The sequence below is a fragment of the Zonotrichia leucophrys genome, chromosome 13 (genome assembly GCF_028769735.1).
Source record: "Zonotrichia leucophrys gambelii isolate GWCS_2022_RI chromosome 13, RI_Zleu_2.0, whole genome shotgun sequence".
NCBI lineage: Eukaryota > Metazoa > Chordata > Aves > Passeriformes > Passerellidae > Zonotrichia > Zonotrichia leucophrys.
This window is the reverse complement of record NC_088183.1, coordinates 11,595,972-11,609,649: the sequence shown is the minus strand read 5'-3', so window position 1 is coordinate 11,609,649 and position 13,678 is coordinate 11,595,972. Positions and strand designations below refer to the sequence as shown.

Genomic DNA, 13,678 nt, shown 5'->3' with positions numbered 1-13,678 from the left:
GCTTTCAGAGCCTTGTTAGCTGTGCTGGACATGGAATTTAGGAATTTGGCCCAAAAGATTTGTCATTACTTTAATCTCATGTGCTACATTAGAGCCTTATTAAGGTTTTAAATAATTTTAAGTGCATGCTATAAGTCCTTAAAGCAGCTTAGTGAAGTTTTTTAGCATTTCCTTTAGAAACCAGGAAATAAAATGAGAAAAGGCCTTATTAATGTATTGTTGATTGTTCTTGTCCCAAAGAGCTTACAAATATCCAATATGTTTATTCAATACAACGTGGTCTGTGATAGTGGTTAATTATTTGGCTTCATTAAAAGAGTAGTAATATTTGTAATTGTATTCTAAGGACCTCCAAGTATTTTACTGCTGGTAACCTTCCCTCTTCCAAATCCTCACCTTGCCAGAAAATAGTGACTTCCTTACTCCATTACAAAACAAAACTTTAACGCTCAAACATTTTTGTTCCCTCAGAGGCTCAAGGAGCAGAATGCATCATTTAAGTTACATATAGAGAAGCCAAAAGGTGTCTTTTCAGTATTCAAGTTCAACTACTAAGACAGTTCTTGGCAGAGTAAATATTATTACATGGGTCACACACCCCATCTTCCTTCTGAAACCACTACCAGCTTCTCTCTTGTGTTCTTCTTCAAGTGTGGAATGGCTCTGCTCTCTGACTCCCAAAACAAATACCCAGGCTGTCTTCACTTCATGCAAATGGCTGCTCTGCATTTCTCATCTTTGTTAATTTGAGCATAATAACTCATCTTCCCAATCCCTGCACTTGTTTTCTGTTTGAAACATAGCAGGCTTCTTGTCAGCATATTATAAATGCTGTATAATTCTGCTCTTCATAATTCACTTCCAGAGCAGGTTCAGTTCGGACTCTTATTCACACACAGCAAGTGTACAACCTTTCTAGACTCATAGCTGAAGTCCTTACTCCTTGAATTAAGTAACTCTAAGGGCTATCAGTAATCCATCTAAGAAGATTGAGCTGACTGTAATTTTAATTATATATCAATTATTTGTTGGTGTTTTTCATTCACTGACATTTATGTGTTTGTCTGCCTTTCCTGTTTTATCTGTGTGAGCCATGGTATCACAGTTGTCTTGAAAATATTGTCCATTCACAAAAATAAGCTGATGATTTACATATAGAATTATGGCGTTGATTTTTGGGAGATCAGGTGATTATTTTTCTGCACAGAAGTCAGTTCAAAAGCTTAAATTTTGGAAGAATGAATCTTAGGGCTATAAAAGTAGAAACATTTGTCATTGATCAGGGTAGCAGAGGGAAAAAATAATTGCAGACTTCTTGATAAGCTGTTTTCCCTTGCCTGCTTCAGTATCTTCTGTCCACCTGATTGAAGCCCTTTTAGTGTTAATTTGTAGTGTGAAATCTCTTCTGTCTTCACCAGTTTTTGGTGAGGAAAAGCAGAGTACAAACTCTGCCACCCTTCAGTGGGATGTACTCAAAATGCCCAGGAGATAACTGATCTTGGTGCCTGATTATCATGGGCACATCTCATTCTCTTCTCCACCTCTGGCAAACATATGTGTGGTTCAATGGGTCCAAAAGTGCATCACTTAATAACACATTGACTAACACATTGATTAGTTTAGTAAGGCTTTCTACCATTATCTGATTAATTTCTCTTAATGGTTTTTTTCCTCATTCTTCCTCCTGCTATCTCTTTTTCTCTCTCTTGGAAAATAATCTAAGGGAATTAAATGAAAGTGGAATTAAGTGGATAATCCTCAATCTGTTGCAGCAGGCAGAATTCTGTTTGGATCTGAAGATATTTTGCTGTGGATTAACAAAAGCTTCATATGACCAGAACATGCTATTTGTGTTACACAATATAAAATTGAGCCACTAGTGAAGGAAAACACTCATTTTCTCCACTTTTTGGGGGGGCAGGAATCCTGACAGAAGGTTATTAGAGGTATGTATAAGATCCCCTTTAAGGTGCATTTCTCATCAATGTATAGAACCAGAAGTATTTTTCAGCAGAACATGGAGCATTCAAAAACTTGAAGAAGATAAATAGCTCAGAAAGAAAGGTGGCCTTTTATCTCAAGGGTTCCCATCAAAGTCCAAGATGACATTCAGTAAAAAATACAATTTCATACATGACTACCTGCATCATCTAGAAAGAGTTTATGCAAGCATAAAAAATAAATAGCTTCTTATTCCATCCCTTCCAAAAGATCATTATTATCCTTCATTTATTTTAAATAGCTTTTTTACTTATACTGATATTTTATTTCTGGTAATAATCTGTATATGTTGGTTTAGGTATGGTAAAAATGATATTTCTTTAACATTTTGCTTAAATTTTGGAAGAATGAGTCTTAGGGCTATAAACTGCAAACGGATGCAAGTTCTATCTTGTAAGACTAATATTTAGTTTCATACACAATGGCCAGATTTCACAGCTAGGCCTACACATTGTGTTGTTCTTTACTGATTATGTGTGAAAATGTCCTTCCACTAGATCCAAAAAAATAGAACTGATCCTCAGGATATGAAAATGTTTTAAACAATAGTGCTTTTCTTTTTTAGAGGTGATCAACTGTTGCACTAAGTTTCTTGCATGATTTACTGAATTTCTCTTGCCTGCTATCACTTTGCTGTAACCATAATGCAGCCATTATTCTGGGTCAAATCAGTGGTGTTTTGAGCCATGTATTTGGCATCTGTCAGCTGCCAATAAAAGAGGATAAGAGCAAAAGGTAAGGGCAGAACTATCCCTGGTAAAATCTCTCCCCTTTCAGAAACATGCAGCTAGAGATTTCCTATAATGGAGTGCTATCACTGAGTTTAATGAATTTAAAATATTTTTCTTCTCTTTGAATCTATATAAATATTTGGGCTCTGCGTCACCCCCCTTATTAAGAAGAAAAACTTTTTTTTTTTCAGGGATAATATCATTGCATGCTCCATGTCCTTTATTTAAGAGAGAACAAGTAAAGCTACTGTAGTCAACTTTTTCTGTGTTGCTTAGGACATCACATGAAAAAACATTATGCAGCTGAGGTACTCATTTACATGGGAAGGTATTTGTTACATTTCTCTTCTGCTTATGCAGTCACTGGTGGTTTTCATCAGCATTAAAGCCTCCTTTTTTGACAGCAGTTGTGTTAAAAATATTACTGTTATATAAATAAGAGGATATCACCGTGTGTCAGACTGAATACCCAATATTCAGTCTGACAAGACTTGCATATTAATTTTTTGTTGCAACTATACAAATACCCCAGAATGACACTAGGTATAATCCTCACTATTCTCTCAAGAGTTTTCTTCAACCTACCACCATCACCCCTCTTTTACCTCAGTTTGTCTGAGCCAGTTGGCAGGTGTTGGAACTTGTGAAAATATGTATCTCCCTTCACCCACTCTTTTTTCATATGGAAAAAAAAAAATGTACAGTCCTTTTGTAAATTTCTCACATTGAAGGAGATGGTTACACGTTCTGATATAAATTATGTTCTAACCCCTTCATATGAAAAATTTAAAAGCAATTAATTTTATTTTCTGTTTTGCTGGTTTTTTCGGTTCTTGGCTTAATGCAAAACTAAATTTTTTCTTCATTAGAAAAATCAAATAAGCAGGTTACTTCTGGACATTAAAATAGGAAACCTGACCCAATTCAAACAGCAAAGCTTCTACTTACTGCACCAGAGCTCTTCTGAGGTAGGTGCTCATCTAAATAAAATGCCCTTAAAGACATTACACCTCCACAAGAATTCACTCTAGGTGAATTCAGACTCTCACACTCTACTCCTTACAGCACCATGACAATTTAGGCCAAACTCCATTATCACAAGGAAACGTGCAGTGAATGCTAAGTTTAAAGTCATCAGAAGTCATTCACCAAATTGGGTCTAAAAAGATCAGTACATCTAGAATGGGCACTATATACTGTTCCTTTCTCATCTCTCCATCACCTAAAGTATCTCTTCACCCTGTTTTTTTGTGTTGGATGTTTCAGGGGCAGCTGTAGTCCCTAATTTCATTGGTGCTCAATGAGTTTTAGTCTCATTCCATGAGAAAGGATCTTCCTTACCTAATAATAATTATAGATACCTGACTATCGTGGTGGGCTCTTTTTTTTCTGGAATTTATGGTTCTTTCCTGGTACTTCCTGAGGTCTTTTTATTCACTGTATAAGAAACTTGTCCTGTATGAAGTAAACAGCTTCCTGCTTTGAGCCCAGAAAGTTACATCTCCTTCCAGTGAAGTTATCTGGATGTCCATTTCTATCATCAGCTGTCATATCTTTTCTAAAAAGAAAATGAATATGTCTCTTTCTCCTGTATTCTCAAAAGCCTCCCTGGTGCTTGTTCAGAAGTTCCATTCAGAGAAAACAGCTCATTTTCTAGAATGGAGAAATTCCTTTTTGTCCAGAAGGCCAGGGAAAGACTTATGTGCCATTTAAGATCAATTTACATTACAGTCTGTGGTCTGAAGTGGAGTGTGAAGTTTTAGCTGATCATCTGTATAGAATAAAAAAGAAGAAATGAAGGAAAAAATATTTAGAGGTATTGTAAATCAGCTGGAATGTAGGTTGAGAGCTTTCTGCAAAAGCATTATGCAGTGTAAGAAATCCTTTTTGAAGATCCTTACTGAGTTATAATTTAACTTTGAGTGATTTCCCAGTTCTTAGATAAGCACAAAACTACCTGTATGAATCTATACTGGATATGCCCTGGCTTTTCTCAGCAACAGACTGACTTCAGTGGGACAGGAATTACTGAGAGGATAAAATGAGGCCTTGCCATGTGAGAAGACTCCCAGAACTGCTGAGATTTTCAGCATTAGGTGTTGGATATGATGTTGGTTTCTTAGTAGGCAAAACTAGGAGAATGGACAATTCTATCTTGTCATTCATGTTAAAAGAAACTTACATTGCAATAGAAATCTGTTTTAAAAAGTACAACCCTAAACAGGCTGTGGAGCATAACAATGAAAAAAAAAAGCCCTCTGACATCCTGTATCAGGTTTTGGGGGTATTTTTCTTTGTGTTTGTATGTATGTGTCCAGATTCATTTCAGTGATGCCCAGCAATAGAACGAGGAGATATTGCCATAAAGAGAAACACAAGAAATTCCACCTCAACATGAGGGAGAACTTCGTTATGTTAAGGGTGGCAGAGCCCTGGAACAGCTGCCCAGGGAGGTTCCTGGAGTCTCCCTCTCTGGGGACATCCCAAACCCACCTGGACACCTTCCTGTGTCACCTCTCCAGGTGACCCTGCCTTGGCAGGGGTGTTGGACTGGAGGATCTCCAGAGATCCTTTCCAACCCTAATGATTCAGTGACTCTGATTTTCTGAGCTTGAATTCACATTAATCCACCCTCCAGTTCCACTTTGTTCTTCACTTGCAGTCTTTCACAACTCACTTCCCGTCTCACACACGCCACCTCTCCCTCTGCATTAGAGGTTTCTCTGTGTGGGGTGCAGGTGCCATAGTCTGCAAATCTGCAGTTCAGACTGCACCAAGAGAGAAACCCAGAACACTCCAATTATTCCCATGAATGCTAAAAAAATAAGTAATCAAATGATCACCCTAATAGAATATAGGACTGTATATGTAGGAATATATATAATAATAATAATATCTATATTTTACAGCTGGAGTGGCTGACACTCCCTGTGACAAGGGGAGGGCTGAAGGGACAGAGCCAGCTCCAAATGAGCCAGTTCATCTCTCTCTGCAGGACAGTGCCAGGCACAGCTAATGACCTTAAAGCTGCCTCTGCTTTGGAGCTTACTGGAATGTATATCTGCAAGGTACTGTAAAAAAATCAACCATCCTATGTATGTGCATCTGTTACTGGTCATCTGTGTCTAATGCTTTATCTAAACATTTAATAATTCATTATTCAAGTGAAAATTCAGTTTTCCATTGGAGAAAGTGGTGGTCATTACTAAAGCATATAGGAGTTTAATTGTACTGGGACTGAGACTTGGAAAGAGTTCCCCTTGACCAAACATTTGCTCCTTTCCCTTTCATCCATTCACTCCTCTTCCCTTTTAAACTTTTGTGCAGCTGCTACAGAATTTAATGATATATGTCAATAGACTGAATGTAGTAAAAAAGAAACCAATGCAAACACAATCCAAATCATCAGGATATTTTTTCCAGATTACCATTAATCATGAAAATTTTAAACCCTAAAGACCCTAAAGCATTATTTGGATGGCCATGAAGAAGACATAATATGAATAATATGGGAAATCTTATATTAAAAGAACAGATTAATTTTCTAAGATATTTTTACTGTAGTTAGTTTCTATAGATTTTTATTAGCAGCTTTCACTTTTTAGATTTTTGAAGATTCAAAATTTCAGAAAGGAGTCTAACATTGCTTTCCATACTCACTGGAGTATTTTGGAGTACATGAGTTTTGGCATGCAAGTTATGTTTAGGTGGTTTAGTCACTACAGCAGAAGTTAGTCAAAGGGTTTCGTCCATATTTCTGAATCATATATTTTCAAGTAGGGAAACAGCATCTGGAATTTGTTTTTTTGCCCCATCAAGTTATTAACAATAGAATTTAACCTAATTTTCAAATCTACTTTAGATCAGTAGTTTTGGTACTGTGTTTATGACAATAATAGCTGCTATAATAGCTATTATGTTATAATATGGCAATAGTAGCTGTTGTGTCTCAGCACTGCAGCTCCCAGCAGTCAGGAATGCAGCATGGCCATGAAAAACTCACAGGCAGGCCTTGCTCCCCCTGAAATGCTCAAATGTGCAGGTCCTGTGTCCACACAGCTTTAGCTCTGCTGATACAAACACTGGAGTGTATGAAATATTCATTTCATGGCATCATAGATAAGGATAAAGTCATATTTTAATAGGGCTTAGATCCACATCTTCTATCACGACACTTCTTCAAAAGGGCCTAATCCTTGTGAGGTGAAAAATTGTCTCTTACTGAGCAACTCCTTATTCCAGTAATGGGACCTCTGGCTTAGTGTCAGTGAGAAATTATTGGAAATGTATGAATAACTATGACTGCAGGATTAACACCAAACTGATATTGGCAAGTTTTACAGTAATTCTAAGTGACTGCCCATCTGAAAGATAATCTTGTTATTATATCATATCACTTTACATGACCAAAATAATTTTATTTACGCCCATGTTCGTTAATTTTTTAATAAATATACATGTATTCACTTAGGCACCAGACTATTTTGATGCTAAAATGATTGCTTTGTTTATGGGGTTTTTTGATCAGTCTTGACAGTCTTCTCTTTTAGGCATGTAGTTTCAGCATAAAAATATTGCCATGAAACTCCTTGGGCACAAACAAGTGAAAAGAAAAAGTCCCAAATTTCCCATCTGAACATTATTTTCCACTGTATTGTGTAGCTTTTGGTGGCAGTTTGTTAAAGCTCTGCAAAAGTAACTGATAAACCCCATATAAGCAGTGTGCAGAGTACAGCCTTAAATAATTTTGAAACTTTGCTGGTGATTTCTATTACATGTGATGTTTTAAATACATGTTGTATGTTTGATGAGAACCATCAAATAATTAGTTCTGATTAAACCCATCAGGTGTACAAATATATTTTCCTAAATAATTTTAAATTCTCTTGATCTGAGGACTTTTTACATACAATTTTCAGAAATTGGGAGCTTGATCTGAGCAGTATTCACTGAACACAGCTCCAAGCCCATGTGATGGATTGCTCACTGCTGTGACACTGATCTGAGGGGTGAGAGGAGGAAGGAACTTTGTGCAAGAAGTTTCCAGCCCAGTTACGAATGTTGAGAAACCAACTGGAAAAAAGCACTACCTAAAACTTTAGTATGCCCAGTTTTAAGGATGCACTTTGTGTATTTCATAAAAGTGATACAAATTCTTTAAGATAAAAATACGTCAGTGTTGTAAAATGATATTTTTTCTGAGTTCATTCATGATTTACTGGAGCCAGTGCTAGAATTTTAGCTACTTGCATTATTGCCTGAGTGGTGTCTTAACTTTCCTCTTCTTTCTTTAATCTTCTAAATATTAATGATTTTGCAGCAATGAATTTCCCTATATAGTAATTTCTTGTATTAAAAGGGTTCAAATTTCTGCACAGCAATGGTAATCATTACTTTGATCAAATTCTGCAAATACTTAAACTTCTGTGTGTGTTCTGTTAGATGTCAACACATTTATTCAGATGTTCAATGTGGAGCATCTTTGTTAGTGTTGAATTGGCCTTTCTAAATTTCAGTCTCCCTGAAAAGTGACACACAATACAATAATAATCCCCTTTTTCTGAAGTGTTTGATAAGTTTTTAACAAAGAAAACCTTTCATCTTGGCTATAAATAAATGGTATCTGAATTCAACATTTATAACTCTATCTTGGTCCTTGAGTTTCCAAAACTAATAACAAGGCTCCTTCCACAATGGGAGGAGGAAAATGTTCTGATTGTTAGAATTAAAATCACATATACATATTGACTCATTTAAAATGTTTCTCTAAAGCACTGAGAATAATTTTCCCTTTAGATGTAGCTATTATTTCTCAGTCTATGATTTATTCTTTAAAATTATTAGATCAGGAGGCTTTCAAAAGAAACCATCTTGGCTATCAGAGATCTGTGAACAGAATACAGAACTTTTTGTTGAGATAAAACTATAAATTGCATTATGAAGGGTTTCTTTTAAAGCTGATGAAATAATTTTGGCAAAATTCCTCTCAGGCAATGCTTTTCTGAAAGATGAGTGAAAAGAAGGAAGTGTGCTAAAATAAGTATCTGGGATTATTTTAGTGGAAGTTTTATGTCAAAATAATATGAAAGCCCGTCATAAAATGGTGTAAAAATTGACTTTTCCATTTCTGTATTCAGGTAGTAACCATAACTGGTTTCATAAGAGTCAAAAATACCTCACACCTGTCTTATTCCCAACACCAAAGTACCCTCACAGTAGGCTCATCAAGTTTTTCTCATTTTCTGCTCAATTTTCAACCAGTTTTAGTTTCTTCTCACAGGAATTCTTTACGAAGTTCTTTTTGTGTGGAAAAAAAAAGTTACTTGAAAACCTAGCAACTTTTCATTTCCCCAGCCAATCATTTTGGCCTTTTATTTGGCTTAGAACTAAGATCCTGCCATTGCAGATATGAAGTCTGATTTTACTTAAATTTAAAAAATAATTTAAAAAAGGAAATATAAAGAAAAATAAACCAAACAATACAGAAAACCAAAGGAAAGACCCCCCTTTTTGGTATGGTAGTGTCCATGTAAAAGGAAGGAAGGGGAAAGAAGGTAAATTTGAGAAGCCTGTGTGAATCTAGCATTAGTAGTAGCAGAGTGGCACTAACTTCTCGAAGGTATCAGTGACAACATGGCTCGTGCAGCTGTGGGGAGGGGTCTGTTGCCTCTCGGAAGGCCACACACTCTGCCGTGCAGAGATTTTCCCTCATCTAACCTGTTAAATGCACAGTCCACACATTTTTGCAGGGATGTCTGCTCCAGCGCAAAGCTTGGCACTGCAGCAATTCTCCCGCCCTCCACTTTCTGCTCATCCACATATGAACTCCTGCTTCCTGTGCTGTGGGATTTTCACCCCTTTCCCTTTGGGTGCGTGATGCACACACATGCAGCAGAACGAGCCGGGTGTGCCGGCAGCATTCAGCTGGAAACATTCAACCCCAAAACTATCGCATCCTCTGGGGAGCCGCGGCCGCCCGCACCGGGGGGATGCTGGGGTTGGGGGCTCCGAGGGACCCAGAGGGGCTATGAGGGACCTAGTGGAGCTCTGAGGGACCCGGGGTTGCTGTACGGAGCCGGGGGAGCTCTGAGGGAGCCGTGCGGAGCCGGGAGGAGCCGAGCGGGACCCGCATCCCTGTCCTTGGTACCCAGCCCTGCCCGCGCCCGCCGCGCAGCCCCGCACAGCCATGATGGGGCTGCCCGCTCCGGGAAAACAAGCAGGAATGCACGGACATTGTGCCCGCAAAACGCAGCTCCATGCACCGAGCGAGCTATTAATTCAGAGATAAAAGGCTTCATTAATATGGCACCAAATTCTATGAACAGCCCCGGCATGTACCACCATCACACACACCCGCCGCTCACCCTCCCTCTGTCCATGTCAGAGCCACAACAATTGTAAGAGAAATAAAACATTCTAAGATCTCAGCTGCTAGAGATGGATGAATGCAATGCCACTATCCAAACCTCTGGCATTCTCACGACAGCTCAGCAAATTCGCAGATTCTTCACCCCCCCCAGCCCTCCCTCTCCCCCCACCCTCCCAAACAGAATCAGAAAGCACATCTTACCACTGGATGAGAGAGAAGAACAGAAGTGCCCACACCATCATTTTGAGAGAAAATGCAGGATTCAAGAATGCAGTGTTCCCCAGGCTTGTTGGATTTGGAGGAATCATCTCTATTCCAGCCCCCCCCCCCCCCCCCCCAGCTTTTTTCCCCCTTTCCTCTCGGTTGCAGATGGATCCGTCCCCTTCTTTAATTTTTTTTTTTTTTTGGTAGTAGTTCTCCCTCCTCCCTACCAGGTCCCGTCAGTGGGATGAGACATTGCGCCCAGCTGCGGGAATTAATATGCAGGGGGAGAGAAATTAGATCTGCACAAGCCCTTTGCAGATATAATCAGAAAACGTCAGCTCTGGCAGCAGGCAGCAGCTTCCAAATCTAGGGAAATAATATAATTGGAAGAAAAGGAAAAAAATGAAACCCAAACAAAAAGCGAAAATCACAGACACTCACAGAATAAAAACATCAAGGAAAGGAGCACATACACATTTACGGAACCGCTGACACACATGCAGGAAAATCCAATAAAGCAACAAAGAGTAAATGAGGGAAAAAAAAAAAAAAGAATAAAGCAATGGAGCTTCTGCCTGAATGCAGATTAACTCTGAGGTCAAAGTGGAAATGATGCACTCTGCTGCAGCACAGATTAACACATGCGTGGTGTCAGCCAGGGTGCTTTTTAACCTTTGATTACACATATGCAGGCAGCCTGGATTTTCATTTTGGAGCTGAGAAGGATTTGGCAGGCATAAAAAAGGAGGTTGGAAGGAAAAACTCGCCCTATGCTGCTGAGCATCCTCATTTTTCTAAACAGCGTGGAAATCGTGATTGCAAAGGGGGAAAAAAATGAAAGGTTGGATGGGGGAGTGGAAATGGGAGGGATGGTTGTTGCTAAGTAACTCAGGAAATGGGGAAAGCAGCATTGGTGGAGTCAGTATGAATGAGGTGATTTAGTGTGTGATAGGATCAGGGGGAATATGCAAGGATTTTATCTCCCCTCCCCCTAATAAAAGAGGCTACACAGACACAGGAAACACTTCCTGGCCAGAGGGGAAACACTAGAGGACTATGGAAGATGAATGCTGCGAAATTTTGGCACCAGAATCCCAAATTCTGTTATCCAAAAATGCGATTTAGCAACTACTAGTGGAGTATATAATTTGGGGAATCTCGTGATTTCCTAAAGTAAGAGTGCTTCAGCCTAAAATAGGTACTTGGACTATGATCTACAATAGTGTTTTTTACCTCCCCTATTTTTTCTGTCTAGATCCAAGCAAATATAGACAATGACAAGCCTACCCAATGACATTTATGAACTGGGAGATTGGGCAAATTCAATCACCAGGAATATTTTTTTTTTCATCCCAAGCTCACTTTTCTAAAATTTCAGGGACAAATAAATAAAATTTTATCCTAAAGAAAATTTCAATTATGGGAAAGTGAAATGTTCCCAATAAAATAAAAGCATCAAAATTTTCTGCTGGACTTAGTCTTGTCTGACACAAATTTGACACTTGGATTCTACTCAAACCTCCTAGTACCTTGGAGAATCTGTTAGTTCCCAATGTCCAAATGCAGAATGAAATTTATCCATCAGAATTAGATACAGTAGTTGCTTTCTCAGAGTCTCTAAAAACACAGATCCAGCCTTCTGCCATCAACTTAATATTTTTCTGTTTCCAAACACAGTGCATTTAACTTTAACAATAATCAATAGATCAATATAATTAGTTGAATTAAATACATTTTTGTTCCTGTATAGTTTGATGATTATTGGAGCAAATACCTAACCCACTTTATTTTTATCAGTGTTTACAAACAAAATAACAAATTGCAAACCTGTTACTTTATATTTCCAGTCATTGGTCTTATTGTTAATTAAGTTATTCCACCAATTTGTGAAATACAGCCTCTTCGGTGATAGAAAGCTATAAAATATTTTCAATGCTCTCCCCATATCTCTCTTCCTCTATGTGTTTATATATATATATGTGTGTGTGTGTATGTATGTATATGTGCACGTTCAAATATCAACATTTGCTGATGGTTCAATTCATTACCTGCAAACATGACACTTCTGTGATTTTATTGCTGTAATCGTTCTCATCAGTTATCACAACATTCCTTTGAAGGATGAAAATGCTGTGTATATTTTGGTGAGGGAATCAAAATTGTTGATAGCTAAGAATTTGAACTGTGCAAACACTTATTTATTGTCTTGGCTACTGCAGCTGTGTCTGCACAACCATGGCAGCTTTACTCTGCACTTTTTTTACTGAAAATTTGTTCTATTAGCAAAGTCTTCTTGTCTGAAAAGAGCTGCTGGATTCCTACAAAATTCTTATGCACTTTCATTCCAGAGGGTCAGCTCATTATTCTTGCAAGAGGTCTGCAACAGAAGAAAAACAAGCAGGTGTCAAAGCTTGAGAAAGTTTTCCAGGCTCGCCATCACACAGATGGTAAGTCAAAAAGAGATAGATGGATACTGTAATACTAATCCTGGATTGCTCAGAGATGTAAAAGATGTAGAAGACCATTGATAATAATATTCCTGTGGGTACTTTATTAGCTGTACATTCTATTCACATTCTTAATTGGTTATTAGTGGGTTTCGATAGACAAGCATACTCTGAAAATTGTGTGGACTTTTTTGCATATTAAAACTTGCAGCACCATATTATGATTAAGTTTTCATCCCAGACACATCAGCTTTAATTTTTATCTCAGCTGCCTGCAATTGGCATTTAGGCATGGACTTAGGTAGTGGGAATTAGGATCTTTGGCCTCTGTTACAGTCAGTGGACCACACAATGGCCAAGTCAGGCTTTTGAGTGCCCCTAGATAAAATCATTTCAATGCTAAAATACTTGACCCCAATACATTAAACTTATCCACCTATAATCAAGCAATACCAATTTGGCTCTAAGTAGTTTTAAATGCAAATTTGTGCTGGCAGTTCTTTGCAACCTCAGTCTGAAGGAAGGAAATGCAACCCCACATTTTATGCTTAAAGAATTTCAATATTATGATATTATGCTGGTAAGCTCTGCTAGGAAAAGCTTTGTTTATCTGTAGCAGATAGAGCTGCTGTAGAAAACAAAAATGTACCAGGCTGTTTTCTCTCTGAACACACATTGTCTCTGAAGCACAGTGTTCTTTTTTCTGTACCCACAAGCTCTATCCGACACTGATATTTTAGGATTCCATCATAATAAATTATCACAAAGAATCAAATTTACATGAGGACACTGCCTAGTGTGAAATGTTTTCCTGCCACCTTTGGTGTGATAAACCAGTCCCACATAGTAACTTGTCCCTGGGCACAAATGTGATATCTTCACAACAAATCATTTCAAGTTTTTGAAAAAATTGTCTTATGAAGAAT

At 38.0% G+C, this 13,678-nt stretch overlaps 1 protein-coding gene and 1 long non-coding RNA gene across 3 annotated transcripts in view; one reads left to right on the top strand and one right to left on the bottom strand.

Moving 5' to 3' along the window:
• GABRG2 (gamma-aminobutyric acid type A receptor subunit gamma2) overlaps positions 1-11,135 on the bottom strand; it is a 60,768-nt gene extending 49,633 nt beyond the window's left edge. For both annotated transcript variants that reach the window (XM_064724725.1, XM_064724726.1), the window contains exon 1: positions 10,303-11,135. In XM_064724725.1, the coding sequence (XP_064580795.1) occupies positions 10,303-10,409 (107 nt within the window). In that variant the 5' untranslated portion in view covers positions 10,410-11,135. The remainder of the gene's footprint in view (positions 1-10,302) is intronic.
• LOC135453547 (uncharacterized) lies at positions 2,941-5,718 on the top strand. Its single transcript, XR_010441889.1, has 3 exons — positions 2,941-3,060; positions 3,602-3,700; positions 5,642-5,718. It is a non-coding gene; the product is annotated as an uncharacterized LOC135453547 (long non-coding RNA).
• Positions 11,136-13,678: the final 2,543 nt, after the last annotated feature.